General features: G+C 37.8%; 1 protein-coding gene across 1 annotated transcript in view; it reads left to right on the top strand.

The window, feature by feature from the left end:
* The first annotated feature begins 6012 nt into the window (after positions 1-6012).
* The window catches only part of clmna (calmin a), a 35272-nt gene continuing 13511 nt past the window's right edge, over positions 6013-27773 (top strand). The window contains exons 1-2 of the mRNA XM_038307223.1: positions 6013-6305; positions 26049-26110. Of these exons, the coding sequence (XP_038163151.1) occupies positions 6221-6305; positions 26049-26110 (147 nt within the window). The 5' untranslated portion in view covers positions 6013-6220. The remainder of the gene's footprint in view (positions 6306-26048; positions 26111-27773) is intronic.

Genomic DNA, 27773 nt, shown 5'->3' with positions numbered 1-27773 from the left:
TTGTATTAATCTGATGTGGATATATCTGTGATGCAGCTCTCTGACTGAGGAAAAGCGCACAGTGTTGTACATATCAGGTACTAAGTTTTGGTAAGTTCAACTGTATTTCTCAGGATAAGAACTATCACAACTGATACGGAGAATCTGAAAATTGTGTTTGTTTGTTGTTCACTTGTTTGCATTTTCTGAATCTGTATCCAATTTTGCAGACATAAATAAAAGCAGATACCTTCATGTTCTCTCCATCACCACATGATGAGTCATTCTTAATGTAACAATGATTAATTTAAGATCTAAAAAGTTTTTTGTTGTGGCCAAAGCAGGTCCAGTTAAACCCAGTTTAGTTAGTTGGTCTAATTATCAATAAAATACGAGTATGGAAATAATAAATCTATTCTTACTATAAACTGTCAACGAAATGTCTTCTGGGATATAAAAAAGTTTAGATTTTTAATAAGGATATGTTAGTCTTTTGAAAAATACACCCGTAAACTGAGCAGTATGTTCAAAGTGTGGACAAAGGGCCTTAACTACTAAAGGTTTACATGCATTTAATAGGTCTCAACTTAACAGCATGCACAAAGCTGACCTAGTAACCAGACACACCAAGACATTGAAATAAGCAGAATGGTGACTGCCTTTGAGATGCACAAAATAAATTCTCTCTGCTCTTTAAACCCTACTTAGGAACAGCCAGTTTCAGTGGTGCAGCCTGCACCCCTTTCACACCAGTTATCAATTGCACACTTAATCTATATAGATAACTCACAACAAGCTCACTAATAAAACATTAATGTGGACCTTAGTAAATCAGTAGTGCTTCCTTCTGCAATGCTTTGGGTCTTGAATACTTGAAGCAGCTGCAGGACAAGATGAATTTTTGTGTGTTTGTGAAAGCAGAAACGCTGCAAGAATTCAGCTTATATCAATGGGTCTTTGGATAGAATTACATGATACTTTTCAAATCAAAGAACTGTGGTCCAAACCTAGACTTTTTGAATCTGAAAAAAAGCCTAAAAACTATTTATTTCAGGCTAGCTCAAATTACATAGTTTTGTTTCTGTTCTAAAACATTTGCCTTTATTTCTATAATAAGGTGCTTGAAAGGTAAAGCAACATGACCTGGTTTGATCGGCTTCTGACTGTTCAACAGCTGCAGATGTTCAGTCAATATCAGCAGGATGCAAAAACAGATCCAGGCTGGCATCAATGGGGCCCCTGCTGCTGGGTGTTAATTAGCCTGCAGAACCTCATGGCACAGCTGAAGCCAGGTACTAGTCCTAAAAGTCTGAGCTCAGTGGATTATCAGGTCATAGAGCAGTAAAACTACTTTCTGACATGATGAAATTGATGTGATGTGTAAACATGAAGCACAAAGTATGGATAGAGAACAGAGAAATGAGCTTAGATACTAAATTATACAGTCTATATGGATATCTACAAGTATTTTCTTCCAACTCATCAATATCAAGATTTCAATCATGAAGAAATTTTAAGGATGACGACTGTTTGCATTCAATGCTGCAGACTTAACTCTTGTTCTTTATTACCAAAACATGTGTTTTCATCCCTTACAATGCATACATTTAATATCCAGCTGAATAACTGGATGATGAAACTGTCCCTATAACTCAGGGAATACATTCAAAATCTGTTTTATATTCCAAGCATGTTTGTCTGCTTTCACATTGTAAGATTAAAGACCTTCACAATAACGCAATAATTAGGCCTTCAGTATGTGTTCTGTGAAGATAATTTCATTATTGCTCTCACGGATCGTTCAGTGAACAGTTTTGACCCAGGTGTTGTTGCTGTAGTGCTGCAGGGTAATTAACATTCTTATTTACTGCACAGCAGAGGCGTAGCCAGAAAATCCCAATAGGGGTGGCCAGGCAATAACCAATGTACATTGTGGGGTGGCGGAGGGGCACCAGAACCTCAGGGTCAATCTACACTGTTCCAACAGGAATGAGCACAACATCCATATTTTCTAAATAAAGACAAACTATACTTTCCTGCAGCCTTTACTAACAAATACATATTTATCTATGCTGTGTAAATAAAAGATATAGTGGACAAAATTCTTTCAGGTTTGAGTTCTGAAGCGAACATATTTTACATTGTCATTACCTACTTTTATCAATATTAATATTTAAATCTACTAATATCCACATTTAATGAATTCTTAAGTTATTATTAAAGTAGTTATTTATCTATGATTTCACTGAAGTCTCCTAGATTACTTGCAGAGGTATATAATTGTATCTTTACCGCAAATAATTCAAAATTTAGTTCGGAAAATAGCATGAATTCGGTATCTATCATCTTTAATGTTTTTATATTCATGTGCATAATTAACCACAGTCTTTCTGTTGTCAGGTAGTTGTTAATATATGAAAAATTTAAATGTTAAATAAGTTTGAACTTTCCCCTTCAGAGTATTACTGCTGCCACCGTCTGAATTAGAGGGAAAAACTGGCAATGATTGGCTTATGCTCCGTTCACACCAAAAGCAGGAAAGTCAGCCAAAACGTGCATGCTGCTTCATTTTTGATGCTTGTACAAGAGCTTCAGGTGCACGGTGGAAAAGAGGTTAGATTAGATTAGATTAGATTAGATTAGATGAGCTTTATTGATCTCACAGCGGAGAAATTCACTGGTCACATACTGGCAAAGTAATTAAAGAAGGTGCAAACAAGAAGGGAAAAGGTGCATTAAGAATAGACAATATATATACAGTATATCCAGGTATATACAGCATATCAAGATAAATAAAGATTAAGGTGCAAGTGTATATGTATCACACACAATGAAAAACAAAATAAAAATAAGAAATAAAAAAATAAAAAATACAAGGGAGTAGCACAGAGGTTTGAGCTGTCATATGTACAATCCGGATGGCGTTGGGCGGAGCTACCCTATCCTTTCTTTTTCTGTAACAATGGCAGCTAAATATGCTGTGATCAGTGGTAATAAAGTAGTTTTTATATGTTTTTCAGTGAGAAAGTCCACCTGAAAACTTCATCAGTGCAGTCAGTTCATCCAGATTACCATCGTTCCTTCAAATATTATTCCGCTGTCGGAGCCGTTCAGACCCTGATATACCGACGGTGTGCTGTCAGTAGGAATCCCACTCACAGCAGCAGGGCCGTGCAGAGACCACTAAAGGGGCAGGTGCTCAAAAAAAAAAAAAGGGCACATCTTATCGCATTTTAGGACAGAATATTAACAAAGTCACATAGCTTTCAGAGTTTAATGAACAATGATATATTACAAAATTGTGAGACATACAATCAAAGCTAAGGGAAATCTCTACATAGAACATAGAACTATGCATATGTAAAATATTTTATTAGTAATTTCTTTCTGCAGGTCTATTTTCTTATAGGAAAGTATTACAATATTCAAACCTGCAATTTAGCCAAAGATGTAAATCAGAGCTGGACCACCAGACATATTTTGTCTTTACAGAATTAAACTGTTAAAAATGCATACAAGGGCACAATGCAACCTTTTAGTGTACTGTAATCTATAAAAAAGAATGTCTGCCTGGTTTGCTGTACTGACAGTGGAGATGGAGATGGTCCATTCAGAAAAGCAGAGCTGCTGCATCAAACTTTTACGTGGAACTGCAGCAAAAAAGAACAAAACAAACATTTTATTAATGCATGTCACCATGAGAAAAGCCTACTCTGTGTCTTAGTGTATTTTGTAAGTACCTATATACATTTTCTTCAATCTTTCCTCTTCGTTTTTTCTTGTCAGTTTCTCTTTTCTTTTTTTCCTCATTGTCTCATCTTTTCTGTGTTGAGTGAAGGTCAATGTCTTATTTATTTCAGTCTCATGCCTTTCTTTTTCCCCCAAACTAAATCCAAGATTATGATCCAAAAACTTATTTTCCGTCATGGTGATTTAACAGTTTAAAAACAAATTTCCAACTTTTAAGCATTTTTGCTATTTTTGTTCTCTTTTGTTCACAGCAGCAGTTTTCTGTTAGCCATGTCTTTAAAAATGTTAATAACCTCACTGTGATTAATTGGCACATCCTTCTCGATTGCCAACAAAAGAAGGTCTGACAACCGATCCTCCTTGCATAAGCTGCGCAGTTTTGTTTTCACCAGCTTCATACATTATATCTATCATATATCTATCATGGTAGTTCTGGATGAGTTCTCCTTTAAGATACATTTACCTAACGCTAGAATAAATGAAATGCACATCATGCAGCAAAGGAAATTAGAAAATCAGACATATATCCATTATGGAGATGATAGGTTTTTGACGGGCGATGTGCCCCTACTGCATAAGTAATACTGAAGAATGTCCTACTATCATTAACGACACAGGGAAGCTTTTTAGTTATCTTGCTTTGCTAGCAAAGTCATTAGCTAGCAGCTAGCTCATAGCACAAGAACAACAGCCTAATGTCTGTATGATAAAAATACTGAATCGATAGATAAGAACAGCTTTTCCTCACCTGGCTGTCTCCTCCCGCTCAGTAGTTCTTCAGAGAAAGGCGCGCAGCGTCCTATACTTTCCTCCGTTTAAACCGCTACTCTTTGCTAAAGTAGAGAAATTATACAACGTTCAAAGTTTTCCGTTGTCTGACAAGTAGGAAGCCTACTCCAGTATTTTCACCAAAAATTGTTTTTTAATTCACAAAAAAACTGTTCTGTAATCATTACAGAACAGTTTTTTGTGAATTAAAAAACATAATTTTCAATGTAAAAGACTAAAAGCACAGAGCAAACAGTGTTTTAGATCAAACAATACTGCATCATCCATGGGGCTCATTTGGTTTCACTTACATCTCTATTCAGGTTGACATTGGAGAGGCGGTGCAGACTGAAGACATAGCCATCCGTCCGATCATGGTTGATCTTGCTTAGGGCCAAATGAGCAGCGGCCACAGTGTAATGTGGAATATTCGCTACCTTTAGCTCCGCAGTTAGCCGCCTTATCTGACTGTGCGAGAGGCAGGTGCGTCGTCACCGGCAAAAGGTCAAAGGTAACAATGTGACCGGAGGGCTTATTGTATTGTTTTTCTTGCCAAAAAAAAAAATGATAATAATAATAATTTCAGTACATGTGTCAAAAAAAAAAAAAAAAAAAAAAAAAAAAGGACCAAAAGGGCACATTGGGATCATGGAGCAAAAGGGGCAGGTGCTCAAGCCCCCTTAGCCCCCCCTCTGCACGTGCCTGCACAGCAGCCTCTGGCTAGGTCACCTCTTTGTGGTTCGCCACGGTGGCTGGAAGGCACTTTTCATGTGATCCAAACTACAGGCACCAGGATAATAAAAGTGAACATGTTTGCAGATTTCGGCATTTAAGTTAATTTAGGCATTAATAAACTGTTTCAGAGGAGTGATCGATCTGTATCATCAGTGATATGTCTGTCTCTCTGCCAGCTCCCAGATCAGCTTCTCTGATTGTTTGATGTGGCACATCGAGCAGCAACAGTTCAGTTTTTCCAACTCGAACAGCAACTATGTTTGCGTAGCGTCCCGTGCGTCAGATGCTCAGGTCACGACCCGCCGCGGCTGCTGCTTAAAATGCGTTGCGTGACATTTTGCTGCCTCTTGTCTTTGCATGTAAACTAGCTGCTCCTGCTGCCTCTGCTGCTTTTGGTGTGAACGTAGCATAAGGGTGGCCATGTCCACTCCTGGCCCCCCATCTAGCTCCACCCCTGCTGCACAGCTTAATTAGGCTGGTTATTAACTGATCAACCAGTTAATGTTTTATTGTGAGTAGCTAAAAAAGATTCTTGATGAATCTATTGTTTATTCTAAATGCCAATTCCATATTTCACTGGTATATTTGGCTTTTATATTGATAAAAATGCATCAGTGGCTACAGTGAATATCTCAACCATAACTTAGACTCCTGCAGCAGTGTGAGCATTTTATGCTTCATTGCATGTGTACGTGTGGATCATGCTGCGTGTGTGTTGATGTGTGTGTTTGAGGGGGTGAGGGAAGGCGGAGGTGGACTAGGGGGCGGTCCCTGGACCAGCTCCATCCCACCTCGGGAACACCAACCAGGTGCAGCGGCTCCCTCCTCCTCCTCCTCCCGGAGCTCAGTGGCTCTGAGCGCGGAGCAGAGACGGAAGAAGCCGCAGTGTGGAGCAGAGATGTTGGTGCACTGATAGAGCAGTCCGCTGTGTGATAACAGACAACAGCGAAGCCCCGTGTCCCTCCCGGACTCCCGTAGCGCTGTCCGGATGGCTGGACACCGCTGGGATGACTGGTTCGAGCGGGAGGAGTTCATCGGGCAGATCAGCGACATCCGAGTGCAGAACCTGCAAGGTAAGAGCAGCTGGGTCTGCACCGGGATGGCGCTCAGGAGCATGCATGGGAAGTTTCAGTCAGGATGGAGCAGGGTACCAAACAGAGGAAGCCTCCTCCTCCTCCTCCTCCTCCTGCTCCTCATAGGGAGCGCAGACAGTCCACGGTGTGACAAAGTTTAAAGTTTCGGCTCATTGATGGAGGAGTTCTGCTGATTCTATTAGATTTGGTTTTTATTGAGGCTCCAGGTCAGAGAAAGAGTCCGGAACCAGAACCAAAACAAACAGACAGGCTCCACAAAACGACAATCCACCGCACGTGACCTGTTTACTAATTTATAAGATAGAGATCGATATGCGACCACCAGCGTGGACCGAAGATATCCCTCCGCAGCGCTTGGGCGGAGGGACTATTTACAGCAGGTTTAGTTTTACAAATAAAAATAAAACTTCAGGAAACTAACAAACACATACAGAAAATATATTATAATAAACATAAAAAAGCAACGTTCACTTTAAAAATAAACAAGCTCTTATTGATACCACCGTGAAATTATGTTTTATTGTTAACTTTGTTAGTGAATTTATGTAGCATAATGATTGGATAACATATTTTATTAAAAAAAAAGTCTCATTATTTAATAAACATACATAGTCTCTGTTTCAGTGGCGGTTCTAGACCAAATGTACCAGGGGGCCAGGAGGGGCCCGGGAGGGGGCCAGTGTGTTTTCATGGGGGAACAAAAAAGCATGAAATAAAATAAAAAAAACAGGGCAAGTATTCAAATATATTAAGATAGCTGCATGAAGTGAAATTTCTATTCAAGTAGGTTTAATTAAAATTCTGTCTTATTTGGTGAAAATAGATTAAGAAATTATTAATTTTACATATGTTTGACTTATTTTAATTTAAAATAACTTTTTTTTATAAAATCTAAATTAGAACTCAAGAAAAACGGATGAATTCAGCTGTAAAAATTAGAGAATTTTTTTTATTTGTTTTAAAAAACATTTAGCAGCTGAAAACTGGGATCCTATCTCAATACCACTGAATCTATCATCCTATTATTTTTTAATATTTAATAAAACAGAATTTGAAAAGAAAAAATTAAATGGATCCAAAAGACCAATCAGTAAACATGTCTGTTCCAGTGCATAATTTCTTTGAGTATTATGTCTTCAGTACAGGGGTCAAGACATGATCTACAGGGGCACTGGCCCCCGTTGGCCCCTGTCTGGAACCCCCCATGCTCTGTTTCCTTCAAACTACTGCTGCATTCCTCTCATAATAAAGTTTTGTTTGATCAGCTGATAATCAGTCAGGTATAACTGAAGAGGTGTCAGAAATTGGCTCGTTTACTCAAGTGTTTTGTGCGTCTGGTTCCTGCAGCTCAGTAAGCTGATTTGTAATTTCCAAATATAAAGAAAAATCCTAACAGCTCTAACAGATAATTTTAGATGGTTTAACCTGCAGAAACCCGATCCTTTCTGACTCAAGGGGAAAAAACTCTGGAATCAGATTTTGTTTTTAAAAATAACACTCAGAGGTTGGCAGGGATGAAGTTTGCTTCAGAGCAAACACAATGAGCCTTGATGACTGTTACATTAAGCAGCCGTTACCATGGAAACACACAAACTTAGAGCCGACACACCAGTTTTTATTCTAGAGATAACTGTGGGTTTAATCTGGAGTCGGGTATCGCAGCAAAGAGCCTTCTTTGAACCGAAGTCTTGTTTGTAGACATTACCTGTTCCATGCCGGAGTCTCACCATAACACTCCAAGGCTGGAATCTCACCACACCCCTGCTCCACATTGCACACTATAAAGTCTAAATTGAGCTGAACATCTGTATTGAGGTGTTTCCTAATTCTCCTGAGAATATCTCAAATCAGTGAAATCTTTGTCTTTTCTCTATTAAGACTGTTTTATTTGTCTGTGCCGGTAAGCAGGTCATCAAGTTTGTTTCTTTTCTGCAGTCGTGTCGTTCATTGCTTTGCATAACTTGGAATTTAGAAAATGTCCCAGATGTTTGTATTATTTCTAAATTTTATGTAAATTTGTCAGTCAAAACTACAAAAAGTAAGAGCTTTAGACTGAAACTTAAAAAGAGTTCATGGTTGATTTATTTCTATAATGAAATATTAAGTTTGAAAAACATGAGCTGGGAAAGTCCCAATTATATTAGATTTTAAAGTTAACATCTCACCCTTTTTTTCTGGCTATGCTTACATGTTGGATGTAGAAAACAGAGTACAGAGATTTTATTTTATTAGCCTGACTAGAGCAGACTGTTGCATCCTGCCCTTGACGGGAAATTATTGACAACCGCTGGAAAAAAAAGCTACTGTCTATAAAAAGAGCAATACACCGTTCGAGTTCCTCAGGGATTAAACAGTGCAAAAAAAAGTAGCTTGACTTTAACATTTTTGCTTCTGGATTTTTTGGTGATACACTAGGAAAATGTATAACTGTGATATGAGCAGGAGAGAGAGGATTGGTATTAAATATACATATAAATATAACTTGTAAATATTTACTGTCCATTGGTCAACAATAAAGTGAGTCTACATTTTCTGCTCCAATTAAAACAGCAAACCTTTTGGGATAGGTCTTTACCAGCTTTGTACATCAATCTTCAAAATGTCTGCTTGTATTAGAACACATGCATATATGTTAGCACATGCAGAGCAGACCTTTAAAGAAGGTGCATAGCTTTTTGCATGCAGTTCATCAGGCAGCGCATGCAAACTCATTTACTGCATGTGTATCTTCATAAATAGGCATATAATAGTCTAATAACCAATTTAACTTTTTATATTAAACTTTAACTGATGTCATTTTTTTATTGTTTTACTTCACTTAACATTAGGTAGTATCATTTATGTGATTTTTAAAAATATTTTCTATATCATTATCATCTCCAAGGCTTAGATCTTTCAAAAGTGCCAGTAGTAGACCCAATCTGTCCATTTTAATAAACCCAAACCAGTTTTTATGTCTTAACATTTGGTTGAGCAATCTTTCTAGATCACCCCTCAACATGCCAACTTAAAATTGCTCACACATTTATTTTTTTTGCACAAGCTATTTATTTATTGCTTATTATCTGGAATCTCGGAAGATCAGGGCTTATGAAAATTACATTTTTTGCACATTTTCCTTTGTGAAAAGCTCAAGCTGTAGAGGAGCATCGGGGAACATGACGCTACAAGTTCTGCAGCGTATTGACAGAAATTAGGAAGATTTTTTTAGCCACTATTGTTTTCTCTAATTCTTCATTATGTTCTTCTTGTAATATACATTTAGAGCATGAAATGGAAGGTATACGGCCAATTGTGTTTTTTTGTCCATGATTGTAGGTCTGGGTTTTAAATGAAGCATGCATGAATATGTTTTGATATAAGCCATTGCCTTTCCAAAAAATAAACATCTGACTCAGTTTCCTGTCCTTGGAAAAATCTAGCAGATTTCCTTCCAAGGTTTTCCTGGATTTATTAGGATGAAGGGCAACATCTTGAGTTTTATTAACCTTTAATTACAGAATCTTTTTCCACATTTAAGATGTTCCCTAATTTGACTCATTGCGGATCTTTTTTTACTGGATTTCTTACAACTTTCTTTCAGCAGTGCTTTTTTCTTTATGTTACTGTTCAGTAAAGGCCAGATTTTATTGGAGTATATAGCTCTGCTCTTTAACAGATTCTTCCACCTGATCTCTTTGGATCCCTGCAACTTCTCCAGCATGGACTGAACTGAGCTCTTTTGGAGCTTTGTTGTTCTATAGCTCCAGACTAACTTAATATTCTCTTAACTAACTCTAAACATTTATAATCAGGGGCTGTTTATACTATCTATATGTATAGAAATTCCAACATGTGTATCGCATGTCCAAAGCTGTCCTTTTGAGCCAAGCTGATTCGGTTTCATCCGTTAATCACCGTGCAATTCCTGTGTTTACTTTGCAGCAACTCTTCATTAGTCCTGCTTGTGTGCAGTTTATAATTCCACTCCTGGTTATCTCAGCATCCATAGAATAATAGTTGAGAACTCTGAGCTTTGGAACCAAGACTTTCCCCTTTCATTTTAAAACACAAATCATTCCCAGACATCGAGAATATCTTTAATCCTTCCTGAACTTCCTGGGAGGTGATGTTTAAATCCTAATTTGAAGCAAAGCTTTACTTACTCTGCAGTGTGGAGTTTGCTGATTGATTGATGGAGCATGCGTATAAATGACCTACAGAGAGCATCGATGTTATTAGATGTAGGGATGCACGATATACAGTAATCGGCCCCCATCGGTATCGGCCTGTATCGGCCTTAAAACTGAATATCGGAAATCGGCCACCCCACCGATATTTAACCCGATATTTGATCAGCTTCTGAGTTTTTAAAGTCTAAAAAAAAAAAAAATACTACTTCTTCTTCTTACTCAAAAACTTCTTTTTTACAGACTTAAAAACTTCTAAAGACGAAGGAAAAAATGTTGATACATTAAAATATCCCAATATCTTCATATGCTGATATATTGCCATTTAAAAACACCATATCAATATCTTTTACTAATGAAATATTGCTATATGTCATCGTTAAGCTACGAAATCCCCTGAAAATTCACAAAATTTTGCCATATTGTTATATGTTGATATATTGACACGGTATCGATCTATTTTACTAACAAAATCTCACAAGAATTTGCAAAATATCACAAGTTTGTAGCAAAACAATGAAATTTCACAAGATTTTGAAAGTAAAATAGATCGATACCGCGTTTTTTTTAAATAAATTTGATATCAGCATATGAAAATATATTTGAGTATATTATTTTTCAAAGTGTCAGAAATGGATAACAAAACTGCTATTTTCAATGACTACTTATTTTTGTCCAGCTTTAACATCAGTATCAATATCGGTTATCGGCTACATGAGTTTTAAAATATCAGCATATCGGATATCGGCCAAAATCCCAATATCGTGCATCCCTAATCAGATGTAAGTTAGGAAACTTCAAAAGGTTTACATGTGGACCTTCGCACCTGAAAATGCAAATCTCTAACTTCTTAACAACATAATATTTTTTTTCTTTCTCAGTTTTCCTTTTGTATGAGGCAATTATCTTGTATTGGATTATTATGGGCTTACCTTGCTTTGAGTTATTTGGTTTTAAGTGAAGGTTGAGAAGAAATGGATACAGATAAATCCAGCATGATTTCCAAGTTTGATTAATATTTAATCTAACCATAGCTTTATAATAAAAAAAAAGATACACAGATTTTTTATTTACATTTGTTTGTAGAATTTTGAGCAACCTTTAAGTTAAATGGATTATAAAAAAAAAATCCATTGTTATTAATAGTTTGTTTTATTCCTCAATATTACCCCATAGTCATGGCTTAAACCTCATATTTCCTAAGCACCATGCTGCTCCTCCAAACTGCTAGTAACAGATGCAATATCTTTATTAAAATAAATTGGTTCAAGCTGCTTTTGCTCCAGTTGCTCAGTTTATAATAATTTTTTTTTAACACATCTATTAACTCTTCTTGTTTGGAATATTTAAAGATTGTAAAGATATGTGCTTTTCCCTGCTCTTTACCATTTGATTTATGTTAAACAAAACTGGTAAGAGATTAAAAAAACAGCTTTGATTTGTCAGTACTGATGAGTAATGCTGATGTCATCTTCCCAGCTACTCATCATCGTGTGAAAATCTAGACTTTCTGTTTGTTCCACCACCTCTAGTGCCAAATGTGCTGAAGCAATCACATCCTGCAGCTTGTTTCAGATGAAGCTTGGAATGGATCAGCTCTATCTGTGCTCCAAAGAAAAGGTGGCAGATTCTGGGGCTGCTATGTTCAACCGTTCCCTGATCTGTTCCTGTGAATACCGACTTTGACAGCTCCTCACAGTTTGTCTTTGCTGCTCTGTGGGCTGAAGCATCTGATGAGTGGAAGCAGAAAGAACACTGACTGGGGGCTTGTTACATAACACAACCAGTTGAAGAAAAGATCAGAGCTTGAATCCCACACAGATCTGCTTCCCACCTCCAGAGCTGCAGGAACCAGAGGAGCGTTTAGCATCCAGGCTGAAGCTCAGACAGCTTAATGATTGGAGAATAAAAGCAGAAACATTAATAATACATTTGGATTTTTTCAACATTAAATATCAACATTGTTAATGAGCGAATCGATGCTCTCTGCCTCATCTTGTTCTGCTCAGAGATGATTATAAAAAAAAAAAAAACTAGTCTAAACTCATTCATTCTGGGCGATGCAAATAGTGGCAGTGATAAATAGGTTTGTTTTAGATCTTCTACATTTAATAAATCATAGCTGTGTTAATCTTTCTCATATTTGCAGCCTAATTTCTCTATAAACTGACTGATGGTGTGAAAACAAACTATTGACATTATATTTTTTCCCCATATCTTTACCTTATGATGAAATTAATGTGAAGGTTTAAATCTGGATAGACGTGGCTTTTTCCACAAAGCACATTATTCTTCCTCCTTGCGTTTCTTTTGAACTCCATGACCTCAGAACTGTTGGATTTTCTTCCAGTTTCTCCCCAGCAGGAGTTAAGGGTCCATGTGAGCTCCTCATACAGATCTTTATCTCATTACCTGTTATTGTTATTACTGCTATCGCTATAGTTACAAATCTGATCTGTGGTTTTTGCACAAAAAAAACACAGATTGAAGACACTGAGGCTGATTGTTTTCAGTGCCATACCAGGCATGTAGGTTTACTTTTTCAAACTGGTAACTGAGCCATCATCTCTGATGCTTTTGAAATTCAGCCAATTGATGTTATTCTATTTTTTTTTCCTTAGAAAAGATTTTGCCCTGTTGTTTACATTGTTTTTAAGAGAATTTTACACCATTTTCTTTAGGAATTTGTTTAGAGGAGTTGTTATTTGTTATGTTTTCTGCTTCGATAATTTGTCACATGTTTAGTTTTAAATTTCATTAGAAAATTGTTGCATTGTTTTATTAGTTGGACTTTGGTTATATTGGTTTGTTATTAAATCAGAAAGTAGATTTAATGTTTTTTTTTATAGGACTTGTGTTTTTCTAATGATTCCTTAGTGAGGTGGTCTTGAACTTGGTCTTTTATACTATTAAGAGTTTATCTGCAGCGATAATGTTACATTGTTACAGTGTATCTTTAGAGGCAGGTGGCTCTTTTATGTATTTGCAGGGTTTGTTGCATTTTGCTTCTCTTTATTTTTGGTGATTGCACCATTCCTCTCTTCCCGTGTTTTTCCTTTGCATGTGTTTGTGTGTGTGACTCATTTTTGCAGTACTTATTGTATTTGCAGATCATTTATATATTTGCACCACATTTGCATTTCTTGACTGCCATAGTTTCCTTAGAGGCGCTTTTACATTGCTGCAAGGTTAATGGAACTTTAAATACAGTTTGGAGTTCAGTTATCATAAACGTTGAATAGTATAGGTATTGTGGAGGATTTTTGCAAATTTTTTAAAAGACCCGCCCTCTCCACTTAAAAAAAATGCTCATGCACAGCCCTGTACCCGCTCCCAAGAGGGAACACCAATTAAACGCGTGCGAAAGCATGCACGTCTCCTCATGCATGCTCTGTTTAAAAGTGTTTTAATAGCCAATACAAGCTTACTCTGCCCGAGCGTCCGCCCTAAATCCCTCCATCACTATATAGAGAGGGGACTATATAGTGGACTTTAATGCTAACTCAGTTAACTGACCGTTCAGACAGATGATCACTGTTTTTTGCTCCCTTTTGGTCATGTATCTCCTCATCCACTGGCCTGCGCCATCTTTGTTATTAGATGCAGCTTTCGGGTAGCGACAGCCTATTGTGACAGCAAATCCCTGAATGCTTTGCGAGGAGAGTTCTCCGTGCAAAGCATTATGGGATATATCTGCATCTTCTGAGGCCTTTTTTTCCCACTCATACACTTCGTAGACACTTTTTCTCTTACGTCCCTCGACCATTTTCAAAAAAACGCTGCGAGACAGGTGAGCTTCAATGACTTCAATACACGCCTGAAAGTGCGCAGAAAAAGAAAGCTAACGGGACGAGCACGAAGGACGGCCTTGCATAAACATATCACCAGGATGATTGACAATTAAGAGAACCACTTATTTAGATGATCCACCCGGAAATAAAAGGTCGTCCTCTACACCTTTTATACATAAGTTAATTTAGTAGAAAAGGATTATATATCTGAAAAGATTGTATACTGCTACTACACCAATTTTATTGGACTCGTGTTTCAAGTGAATGTTCACTTGATTGAAATATAGTTTTTTAGATATGATTAATAAGATAGATGTTTATAGTAAAAGCGTGAAAAGTAAACTTAATGTTCTAGAACATGATATATATGCACGTTAACAGGTTTCAACTAGCTATAAAATGGGGTTATCGCTACAAAATAACGCTTTTCAAGCAATTTAAGAAAAATAGAAGCAACAGCATTCCAGAAAAAAATATCTCTACATCCAGTGTATATTTAAAAAAAATAAATAAATACACTGAGCCAGTGAATAAATTACTGAAGGAGTGAAATTTTGGGGGAAAGCACCCTGTTCAGTGTTGTTAATGGGTAAGAGAATCAGTGGTGCTTCATTAGATCAAGTGCTCTTAAACCAATGTGGATAAAGTCCTTGTTATCAGACATAATGAACAAATCATGGGAATGTTTATAGCTTGAATTCAGTGAGTGCTCTTGGTTTCGGCGTGCTATCATTGAATCTGCAGGCCTTTCAGCCATTGCCTCGCATCACTCCTCTCCGTCTGTGTGGGCAATCAGTGCATGCTGAACACCTGCCCACATTATGGCTCTTCAGCCAACCGCCGTCACGTATGCCTCAATTCGTGTCTCCTACTCTGTCTTTGCAGGAAACATAGAAAGCAGCCCTTTAACACAGGAGAGTGGGCGCTTATGAGAAGTAACTTTAGTTGATCGAGTTATAGAAAGGCTGCGCTAGACTCAACTAACTTTACTATACTAGTCTATGAAAAGAAGTTACTCAGAATACTCTGTTTATGGCAAACTAATGCAGTTATTAATGCTCTATGTAATGGTTTCACTCCCAACACTGCTAGACATGTAGTTATATGTTGTTTCTCCTAAATCCAATCCTTTTCCTCTCTAAAGTCAGATGTGAAATAGAATCGTCACTCTTTCTCCACACTAACAGTAAAAAAGATGCTAGAAAAGTATCAAACAACATTATCTTTATCAGGTTTGGAATAAACAACTGTAAACTCAGAGGTAGATCACTATAAAAAGCAAAATTTTGGATCTTTTTTCATTGATAATACAGATTCTCCGGTGATTTTATCTCCACCCCAAGGAAAATTTGGCATGGCAGAAGCTCTAGAAAGCAGATATCCTAAGACCAAAAGGTTATTGAAACACTGCTCAATGATAAGGTGATAATTCTGTCATGGATCATCCCTTAAAGAAGATCATAATGGATACAAGCAGCTAAAGTAGTTTTTTTTTCCATTAGGTGCCAGGCTCACCCTCAGAGGTAAGGTCAGCTCCATTGTCTGAGGAAACTCAGAGCAGAGCTGGTGCTCCTCCCGATTTAAACGTCACTAATGGGTCTTTTGATCACGATTCCTCAAATGAGCAATATCCAATAACTGAAAGATAATTAATGATTTAATTGGAAGGTGGTTAAAGCATTGTGCTTGGGTTGCGGAGGTTCTGAGTTCAAGTCCAAGCAAGCGAGACCCTTAACTCCACCCTGCTCTCTGGGCGCCGCACAATGGCAGCCCATTGCTCCCCAAAGGGATGGGTAAAATGCTGAATTTTCCCATTGTGGGACAATAAATGATTTACATTTTCACTGTTTATTATTTCCACCAATTTCAAAGCAGACATATTCCTTCTGACCTGAAATCCTCTTGCAGCTCTTTGAGGTTTTCTTATCACTGAAATCTTTCAGGAACTGAACAAGCTATTCTTTTAGCACCTGATGCACTGGCAAAACACAAAATCTAGATATGTCATTTTTTTCTTGAAATAAGTGTATTTGTTCTTGGATTGAGGAGGTAAAAGAGACATTTTGCCAATGGAACAAGACAATTACACTTAAAACAAGAAAACACAAATGCATTGTCTTACTTCTAGTGTATATTATCTAATTATCTTATTTTAAGGGTAAAAATACTCATTCCATTTGCAAACTACGTCATTTACCCACTCAAATTAAGAATAAATACACTTAATTTAAGACATTTCTACTATTTTCTAGACCGTTTTTCCAGTGTGAGACCTGATCTAACATTTGAAGCATCAACTGGCTGCTTGTTCCTCAGACATGAATAAGAAAAACATGTTCATCGGGTTAAGAGGCAGAAGCATGGAGTTTTGTTTTTGTTTCTGCTGGTTATTTGCAGCCTCTGCCCGTCATACATGTCCAGACAGAAACATGTCAGGATTCCTGCTCTGTGCAGTGGGTCCGAGCTTCTGAGCATGTGCAGAGCAACATGATGACAGCATACCTGGGATGATCTCACCTGTCTCTGATCTTGCTGCTGTACTACCAATGAGATCTCTTTAAATTAGAAACCCAGCCTCTCCCAAAAATATCAAAAGCCATCTGAAACAACCAAGCACTTTGCATTGGTTCAAAGCTAAACAGTGGAGGTATTGATTTCTGACTGACAGAAAGTTCAAGAGCTGCATTTTAAGCAGCTTCAGCCAAATTTGAAACAGCTCCTTCAGGTTAGACTGGTTCTATTGGAGACGGACTGAATTCGGACCCGAACTCTTGTTGTTTCGTCAACCTTTCTAGAAATTAAGTTTGCTCACTTTGTGATGTTGACTCCATTTCCTGATTTCCTACGCTAAAAATACCTCAGTCCGTTTGGAAAGGTCACCGCTCTTTTTGCGTCTGATGTCAGAACGCTGAGCTCACGGCTGGACTGGTCTGCTGCTTTTTATGAGAAGCAGGTGGTTTCAATGAGCTTTCAGCATACACACACACACAGACCCCCTCCCTACACACACACACACCCAGAGCCTCAACCCCCCCAACACACTCACACACACACACCCAGAGCCTCAACCCCCCCAACACACTCACACACACACACCCAGAGCCTCAACCCCCCCAACACACTCACACACACACACCCAGAGCCTCAACCCCCCCAACACACTCACACACACACAAGCACACTTGCAAAGCTCTTCTCTGGCAACTCAAAGCTCCTTAAGCTTTACATTGTGGAGAAAAAATGATTGCAGAACTCAGGTGACCATTTCTTGACTCTTCATACCTCTCTTTGTTTCCATGACGACAAAATCTTGACATGATACCTTAACTTTAATTTAATGGACAGCTTGTAACCCTTTTCTACTATCTGTTCATTACTGTGCGTCTTGAATACAAAAAAAAAAACCTTTCCAGCAGTGATCAGTCAGGGATCAGTCTTCCATGTCTCTGTCTTTGTGCAGCTCAGGTGAAGCTTTCTGTGTCAGAAATAACATTTTATAACTATAAATCTGTCCCCTTTTAATAAACTCTTTCGGTTGCAGATTTTCTTCTCAGCTGAAGTTTAATTTCCGTTTCGGTTTTGAAAAAAAAAAACGTGTTTAAAAGCCAGAAACAAATGAAAACCTTCTGTGGCGGCTCTGCTGTGTTCGTGCCGATACGTACAGCTGAGAGCTTTGGGTACAGTGGGATAAAACAGGAATACATGCTGGTAGTTTCACCGTTATTTGGAAAGATGTTGATGCGATGCTGTTTGCCTTGCTCAACAGCATAATGTTTAAATAGGTTTTTAGATGTGGATGTGGTTTATTGTGATTAAACTTCATCATAATCATGACATATGTGGAATTGTGCAGATATGCAGTTCAATGTGTCGCATTTTGGTCATTTCTTCCTGGAATACTATAATATAAAGTTTCCCTCCATTACAGACAGACTAGTTCTAGGTGAATTTATTGATAAAATCGATTGAATTTTAAGATTATTCTAATCTAGTTCTAAATTTAATCTAATTAATATACATTTTAATGCATTTCTTGGACATCGTTAGCTTGGGGTTACTTAAGAGCCTTATCTTTTGTTCTTAGACGTCTCCTCATAACTGATAAACTAGCTGACTGTGTAATACCAATAGCTGCCAACATTTAGTTTGTTATATTTTCATTGTTTATTGTGAAACAAGCATTTTCAGAGCTTGAATTTCATCGCCCTTTAAATTACCGTTATCTCCCAGAGGAGACTTTGAAAGCAATGTTTATCATTTATCTTATTTATTAGGGCATTTTTGGGAGAGAAATATCAATTCATTGAATGTGGCAGGAAAAAATTCAGATTATATTTTTAAGAGATATCACCCAGCCCTAGTCCCTACCTTTAAAACTCGGCTTAAAACACTATTTATCTTTGACTTTTATAACTAACGAGACGTAGTGTTTGACCTGGTTCACTTTGAATTGGTTGTATTATTTCTCTTAAGGGATTTTATGCATTATCTTTTTTTTCTTTTAGAATTTTTTTTTTCCCTTTTTGATCTGTTGCTTTGTTTCAGCCATCGGCTGGTTTTAAGCATTTTATAAATAAAAATAGCATGAAATACTATGGATTTGTTGCTATGCAGATTGAATTTATGTAAATTTGTGCGTCCTCTCTAATATTGTAAAAAACAAAACAAAAAAAACTTAATGCAGTTTCAGACATTTGGTCTGACTGTAACAAACAAAGCTGAAAAAACTGGCATATATATATATGCAAAAAAAAGTCGAGACCCATGGTAAAATTACAAACTAATCTGACCAATAATTATACCATGAAATAACAAACCAAGATAAGGCTCCAAAATATCTACCAAACACATTAAAAAATTATTCTAAAACATCAAAGCTAGTGTCAGCCATTTTTTCTTCTTAGATTTTAGACATTTTCTTCTTACTTTTCTTGTAAAATGAATAACGTGTAATGTAAATGTAAACTCTTTAAAATGACCAGTGTTTAATATATTATCAGGCAATTTAAGGCCTAAGTTGATCTAGATGAACCCAGACCAAGACAAGCAGACACCAGAGCATATATATATATATATATATATATATATATATATATATATTCACATGAAAACATGTAGGTTTTCAGATTTATCTATATGTTTTTGAAGTAAATCAATGTTAATGGAACATATGACATCAGAAAACAGAAAATCTCCACTGAAGGTAATTCAACCTTTGTGATGTTAGAGTAGCAGCCAATAAGTAACATCACTTCTAGCTGTTTTTAATAGACAAGAGCTGAAATCTCCCTTAAAATGTAATTCACACAAAATTTTATTTTTAAGAATATCAGGGTTTTTTTTATGACTCCTTTATTTACAGCCTTTTTTTTGAGTCTACAAACAACATTCATCTGACAAACTCCTGTTTAGCTGATTTATATTTCCAAATATATTGTTGCTTGTGTAGTGGCGGTGGGGGGAAATGCATTTAGATTAATAGAAAAAAAGGAGTTTAAAGTTACTCATGTAGTTACAATGCTTTCTTTTTAGATATACAGAACAAAGCTTGTTGAGTCAATTTTTTCACCCAGCACCAATACTGACTACAGATAAAACAATAGATCAGACAGTTTTTTAATCTCAGCATTTGATTTTAATACTGTTCTTTAGATTAATTTGGTTAAGGAGAATTTTTTTTTATACTAAAACAACGCATAGCCTGTTAAAATCATAATTAGATAAGATCTTAAGGAGGACAGAAAACCCTTTTAGTCATTAGAAATATTTTCAGTCCCTCCCTAATCCTGACTCTGAAACTTTCCTCAGAGACTACCTTAAGGTAAAGTCTCTTGTTTCCCTGCTGTGTTTTTGAGGAGATGCTCTAAGTATGCCCTGCAGCTTATAGAAACCTCCCCCACCTGCTTCGCTTCTTTTCATCCTGAGTTGCTCACTTTGTTTCTGCTGAGAAAGTTCACCTGAGAACACCTGATTTAAACCTGCTGGATCTGATCCCTTTCTATCTCTGAGTTTTCTCTTTAATCGCAGTAACGAGCTGCTGCAGCCGTTTTCATAATCTGCTGAATGATTTCAGCCGCTTCAGCACACAATACTCAGTCTGATCTGATCGGATGTGACGGATCAAACAGCCGGCTAACGGCTGTGCTGAAGAAGCTCCGCTTTGTTAGTGAGATTCTTTAAAGAGACGCTTCAGGTTCATTAACTTGTTTCTCATCTGATCTCTAATCTTAAGGTAAAGGAACTGCTGAGAAGAAACAGTCGAGATTTAGTCTGATTATTTTTGTTATTTCTGCTAAAGATATGATTTTAGACATTACATCAGAACATTGTCTGGTCTTTGATGTTAAAGTTTTAATGTCCCTGATGAAGCTTTTATTTCTGGAACATTCCTGAGGAAGTTTTCCAGCAATGATATAAAACTAAAGCATAAACAGCCCTCCCACACATTAACTCTAATTATCTCTCTGAAAGCTTCCACAGGAGCTGTTATCTGCTCTGTGTTCGTCTCTGCTTCCTGGTGGAGCTTCAGTAGTTTATGGTTCTGCTGCAGCACTACTGCACAGGTTTATGGCGCTGATAAGAATCCATTAAAATGTGATCAGGATTAACTTGGAGTTTGCAGCTGCAGAGTGAGGCGGCTGTCAGCTGACAGAGATGAAGACACAACCTGACCTCAACAAAAAGCTGCTGCAGAGACTGAGAGGGAACATCATGTCAAAGACCTCCAGCACATTCAGCGTTATCAGCTCTTTGAACTCTGAACAGGGAGACAGGAAACAGGATTCGGGCTTTGAAGCCGCCTCTGAGGGGATTGAAGTTCTGGTGAGGAAAATGCAGGGCCAGATGTTTCTTTATGGTTTCAGACATGTTTCTGTGGACCTGCAGAGGGGCACAAACTGGTCTGGACCCATTTAGGCAGAAGTGTGTCACATCAATGTTTCCGTACAATGATGGATGTGATTGATTCTCTTAATGACTAACTGGCTGCGGGAGAAAAAAACCTGCTGCATCATTCTCTAATCAGTTTAACATTAGTTGATCTTTCCCTCTCATTATCAATCCATCTTTACTTATTTCAAACTTCTCCATAACCCCTAAGCAGCATTGCTGTCTGGTTCTGGATAACCAAATTTTATCAGGACCAAAACACATTTTGTTGATCTTTTATGAACCAACTTTTATATACAGTATAGCAAAGATTCCTTATTCCCTGCTGTGAGATGGTTTCTCCTGATTTAGGAACTCCTGGTTTGCATCCATGAACAGCTTCCTTCCTTCCTTAATTAATGAGTGATTCCAAGTTTTTTTTTTTGTCTCTATCCCTGAGCACATTCTATACTCTCTACAGATAATTGATAATGAACATAATTTTATTCCCAGTTCAGAACAGATAACTGAACGTATTGTTTTTTCCTGCACAGGTTCTTCACTTTAAACAGAAGAAGATCATTCAGATTCAGTCTCTGGACTATAAAACTCCCTGAAACCAAAGAAAACATGTATCTGACTGACTGCTTATATCATTAATGCATCAGTATTACAAATTGATCTATGGATAGCTAGAGATCAGGGCCTTAGTAGATGAATAGCAATTCATAGACTATAGAATGAAAAAAATCAAGACTACAACTAGCATCACTAAAAGTACTGTGTGGGTGTGATGATGGAAAGTAACGACCCGTGCATTCCTAATTTAGTCTTATAGCATGATTATTTCAGAGTGGCATCTTCTCTCAGAGTAGATGATGGAACTCAGTGGAACATGAGGAACAGATGGAGCGATGAAGACTCTCAGCCTCCCTGTGAACTGCGTTGTTACATAACTGTGAGGCGACGCAGCACTGCAGTGTTCAGGAACCCCCCCTCCTCCCCCCCACACCCCCACCGCCATCCTTCATGAATATTTTACCATCGCCGCAGCTCTTCCTGCGACTCCTGCATCCACATTCACACCTCCGCTCTGATCGTTTCTCAGCGCCGTCGCTCGTCATCTTTCATCTCTTTAGTCAGTGTTTGTCTCCGAGTGGGAGGAAGCCAGAAAGAAGTCGACTGCTCGGCTCTAATTGGCACCCCGAAGGAGAAACTCTGCGGCGCAGAGTCAGATTGTCCTCATGTAGGCAGGAATGAGGAGGAAGAGCCCTGTAATCAGAGACGTCAGAGTGAAACGTGGCTTTTAGAGACTGTAATCAGGGAGAAATCACACCTCAGTGCCACATAAACTGAAACCAGGAGGGATAGCTGTTTTTAAGGAGAGTTTGTGACCAGAATCAGATACTTAAAGCTCCTTATAGGTTTAAAAATGTTAGGAAGACTCACAGTCAGACTCATTAAACAGTCTGTTAGGGAACAGCTGGTTGGATTTCTGGTGTTTAAATACAGAAACTAATGGTTCCTCAGATTATGTAAAGATTCACTAATCTAAACTTCTCAATATCAAACTGTTAATGTGATTGATCGATGTTAAACTCCATGCTGTAAAGCTGCACCTGTTCCTGTCTGAGGGCTAATAAATAACTTCCTTTATTGGATCTGATAATACAAAGCAAACACACAGTGAGGTCTCTGTAAGTCCAGACATGTTTGTCAGTGTTGTTGCACCGGATGATGCTGCAGAGGTCCGAACCTGTGGCTTCTTTTTCTGCTCCTAATGATGTTCGACCTGCTCCCAGTTTAGCATCTCTCCATGCTGTTTTGCACTTTGTTTTAGTCTCTGTGTGCAGAGCTTTAAAAGCTGCCCTCCTGTTGTGCTTTAAAGAAATGTGCACTCTGATGTTTGCATGGCAAACAAATGAGCTGCAGCAGCTCTCAGGTTCAACCATCCCCCTTATCTGTGGGATGAAGCAGAAACATCACATGTTCCTGAGCAGGAATTACGTTTTATCTGACTGTCCGGTTTTAATAAATAACAACACACCCTGCTGTTGGACTGCGGCTCAGGTCACATGTTGAACCTGTTAAAAGCTGCATTTCTTCTGCAGGCCTAAGTGGATCATTTCAGAATAAAAGTCATTTCTAATGTAGTTTCAACACACGATCTTTGAGGCTGGAAGTCGAAAGTATGACTTAATTATTTTATTATGATTTCCAGTAAAAAAAAAAACCTGAGGATCCCCCCTAAAAATTAAATCTTCATAAAATGAGAAAGTACTCAACTTAATAAAAAGTTAATTTTCTTTTGAAACGGGGCAAACTGTGTCAAGGCAAGGCAAGGCAGGGCGGCTTTATTTGTATAGCACATTTCAGCAACAGGGCAATTCAATGTGCTTTACATAAAATCAGTTAAAATAAAAACAGAATAAAACACAAGAATAAAAATTACAGTGCAGTATAAGAGTGGTGTTCTATACTTATTTTACAACCTGTGTTGTCCTAAAGGAAAATATGCTTATTTTCCATAAATTTCGGGCAAAAACTGGAGTTGAATTCAGGCTAGATTAGCAGACTTTGAGCTAAAATATCTTATCTCCATATACAGGCTTATCTTTGAATGTTTCCACTGTTAGGAACTATTGGAAAATGGTACAAAAATAGCTTTTTGGTTCCTCTGCTGTGAATATGTTTTTTTAGAATGTTTTGGTTTCTGCAGGTCCTCCTGCATTATCCCGGTGTCTTTCCTGCAGCTCAAACAGATCACCAACTCAGACAGCTGGAAGCAGTGAACATCTCATCACTGAACCTGCTCCTTGTTTCATTTGTCACTTTAGTCAGCCGCCCTCCGGCTCTGTCCTCGCTCCTCCATCACCTACCTTCCTGCTCTCTGCAGATTTGTCTCAGAACAGTGCAGAAGATAATCTATTGCTCAGGATGTTTTTAACATCATCACTGCAGCTACAGCTCTCATTAGCTGTTGTGTGCGGGGGTTGAGTCATTGAGTCACATAAAAATGAACAGCTGACTGTGCTGCCATGGTAATGCGTCATAGCTCCTCCTATTACTTCCTGCTCTGTGCAGCATCAGGTTCCTCACCCTGACAGAGATTAAAAGGAAACATCCTGCAGCTCCCAGGATCCATAAACACTCATTTTACATCAAATCTCTAACTTAAACTCTGATTATTCAGTTTCTCCTGAAGGGACTCTGTGGTTTTTCAAACTGGCCTGTTGCACTGATTCATCTTCAAAGAGATAAAAAGGATGTCAGCTCTATTAAAATCCCACTAAGATGATAAGACGTACAGTGCTACGCTAAAGTAGATGGTAACATACACTGTATAAAGTTACTTTTACTGTCTTTAAGTTTGACACAAAGTTCTCCTTTTTAAGTCAACTAGGATTACAAAACTTAGTTTCGTTTTCTTAGTGCCAGAATGATAAGATTGCATTATTACATTTCTGAAAAGTTAGATGTTTAAATATTATGAAAATTTGCTAAAAATCTAACTTAAAAAAGTCATATAGTAAGGCAAGGCAAGGCAAGGACAATTCAAAGTGATTTACATGAATTAGATGATAAAATAGAAGAAAAATAAAAGCAGAATAAAAGTTAAAGCAAAGTAATTGGACCATAGAAAAAGCAGAATAAAAGCAAGTAAAAAAAGAAAAAGTGCTACCTTTTAAACTGTAGCTCCTTAGGCAAAGCTTACTGTTACTTTCCTTTTGACAGAACTGGCAGAAATGGATCTGGCTTGCTTCCCGTTTTGTTAATAAACAGTCCACATGTTCTCTATTTAGTGGAATCAGGTCGTTGAGATGGCTAATCCAGAACATTGAATAGAGTCTTTGTCCATTCAGACCCATTTCTGTCCAAGTTTTGCCTCTTGGCGTATGTCTTTAAATGTTGCTTCAATGTTTCCCCATATTCGTCATTCCTCATGTTGCCATATATTCTGTGAAGTGCAGCCAGCAGAGAAACACTCGCATCATTATGCTCCCTCACCCATACGTAACGGTTGGGGTGTTGTTCTCCGTCACTAGCTTCCATCTTTTCCCCCAAATGTTCTAATCACCATAATGACCAAACATTTCAGTTTTACCCTCCCAAACTTTTTTGCTTCTTTGTGCATTTGGAAACTATGATCTGTCATCTGCCGTAATCTGGCATCTGACTAAATGTCCTTTAGGCTAAAAAAAAAAAAAAGTGTTGCATGTGTTTTAGATAGTATATGTCTTTATTGCTGATGTAAAATTTCCTCTCAGGGTTAATATTTGGCAGTATTAAATGTGACAACCCACTGATGTGAAAATGCATTAATGCTTTTAGACCTTCAACTACTCTTGAAACATGAAATTAATATCCTCTTAAATGCTTCTCCTATTAATGTGAATGTGACTTATTTATTGTCTGATTAATATATCTCAGATTTTCCTGCTGTTATTAATCAATGATGATTTTTTTTCTCTGTTAGGATTAAAAATAAATGTTACATCAGATCAGATTAAAGTTGAAGTGACATCAAAGAAAGCTAGATTTTATATCTGAAATAAAAACTATTTTCCAAAGATGCTTAGAGATGTTTATTGTGAATCTGTCGGATCGGTTTTATCTCCTAGGCATTTATTTGTGTGTGAGTTTGTAACAGGAACTTATAAATAGAAATCCACCAATATGTGCCTAACAGTGTTATATCAAGATAAGCCCATCAGTGGAAACATCCTGTCTCCCAGTGATGCAGAGAAATTATTCAGTGCATGTTTTTTTAACAAAAAAAAAATCTGCATAATGGAAATCTTTCCAGAAGTGACTGATTTATTATACTTCTGTTTAATGTTGAAATGTCTTTATTCCTTCAGCGGCATCTTATCCTCTTCCTGTTTGTTTTTCAGTGGAAAGGGAAGTGGTGCAGAAGAGGACCTTCACACGATGGATGAATCTGCACTTAGAGAAGGTCTGTTCAATTTCCTCTCTTTCCGCCTCAGAAGGAAGATTGAATTACTTCAAACTGTCCTAAAACTTGGTCTGAGAGCAGCAGCAGTAACAGCACCCCCACTCTGTGGAAGTGGGGACCCTCCGGCAGTCAGTATGGGAACCCGATCCTCCTCGAACTGCTGAAAGTCATCCTTTAATGCTGTGTCATCTGAAACTAGAGGCCTGCAGCCCATTTGTGTGTTATGCTCTGATAATTGAGAATGTGAATATGCAAACATGCAAATTGAGGTCAGAAGCGGTTTAGAAGCTACAGCACAAACGGCACCAACAGGACAGGAGAAGATTTTTACCTGCACAGGTCGGACGATCACAAAGCTCTTTGTTAATAAGTCCCAGCGAGGACAGCAGCCGGAAGGCAGAGGTGTTTCTATCTCACCCATTCAGAGTTTCCACTTCTCAACCAGACCGAGAACTGAAATAAACAGAATACAGGTCAGATAGGGTCCTATCAGGGTAAATAGTTTGTTACATTAGATTCAAAACTTTTTTTTTTTTGCAAATAACTAACTCCAAGCTAACAGCTAAGTTACCAAGGAAAACATCCGTAAAACATTTCCATGTTTTCTTATCAACTGTATCTAAGGTTTTGTTTACACACAGAGCAACATGCTGACATTAAACAGATTAAATCTATTCCTGACGTCATTTAATGATGACAGACTTTATTAACTTGGGTAATGTCACATAATCATAATCAGTAATCTAATTAAGGTAATAGATACAGATGCTAATATAATGTTGGCTCGATTAAACCTCCATTTTTCTGGAAACTTTTACTGCTAACACGGAACCAAATAGAGTCACAATAGAAGGTTGTATCTGACCCAGAGCTGAATGACTGCCTGGATGGAGGCAAATGGGAGCAGAGAGAGGGGCTGTGGGCAGAGTTGTTCCTTAAATACGACAACATTGTCAGAAACCCTGGCTAAAGTGTTACTTCTGACAGACACTATCAATATAACCATGAGTTTTTGCTTTAATTAACTTATCTTAGAATTTCACTAGCTGCTAGCTGCAGCTGTTACATTGAATCAGCATCTGCTGGTTCCTACTGTTAAAATGATAATAATTGAACTTTATTGATCTCACATTGGAGAAATTTACCTCTGCATTTTAACCTACCCCCTTTGCATAACTTCTTATTTGCTGTCGCCACATAGTTGTTCAGTTTTAAGAACTGCTTCAAAGTGAGACTCAGCGCAGTTGTCAGAGTTTCCTTTGACTGTTTTATGATAATCGAAAGGCTCTGAGGAGCTCGGTCATTAGGAAGAGGCTAAGAATAGAGCTGCTTCTCCGCCATGTAAAGAGGAGTTAGGTAAGGTGGCCCGAACATCTTTGGACGCCTTGTTCCAGGCATGTCCCATTGGGAGGAGGAGCAGGGGACGACCCAGGACACGCTGGCTGGAGGAACTCCAGCTGGCCTGGAAGGACCCCGGGCCTCCCTCACCTCAGAGGTGTCTGAGATGAGGGAAGTCTGGGAGTTTCTGCTGAGACTGCTGTTCCCGCCACCTGATCCCGGATAAAGCGAAAGATGATGGATGCAAGTATTTGGAATGTCCGTATAATTAGTCTGATCATTAGTTTGATTATATATTTTTTAATTCAAAACCAAAGATACTTTA

Source organism: Cyprinodon tularosa, unplaced genomic scaffold, assembly GCF_016077235.1.
Source record: "Cyprinodon tularosa strain WSP-4 unplaced genomic scaffold, ASM1607723v1 ctg603, whole genome shotgun sequence".
Taxonomy (NCBI): Eukaryota; Metazoa; Chordata; class Actinopteri; order Cyprinodontiformes; family Cyprinodontidae; genus Cyprinodon; species Cyprinodon tularosa.
This window is presented reverse-complemented; position numbering and strand designations above follow the sequence as displayed.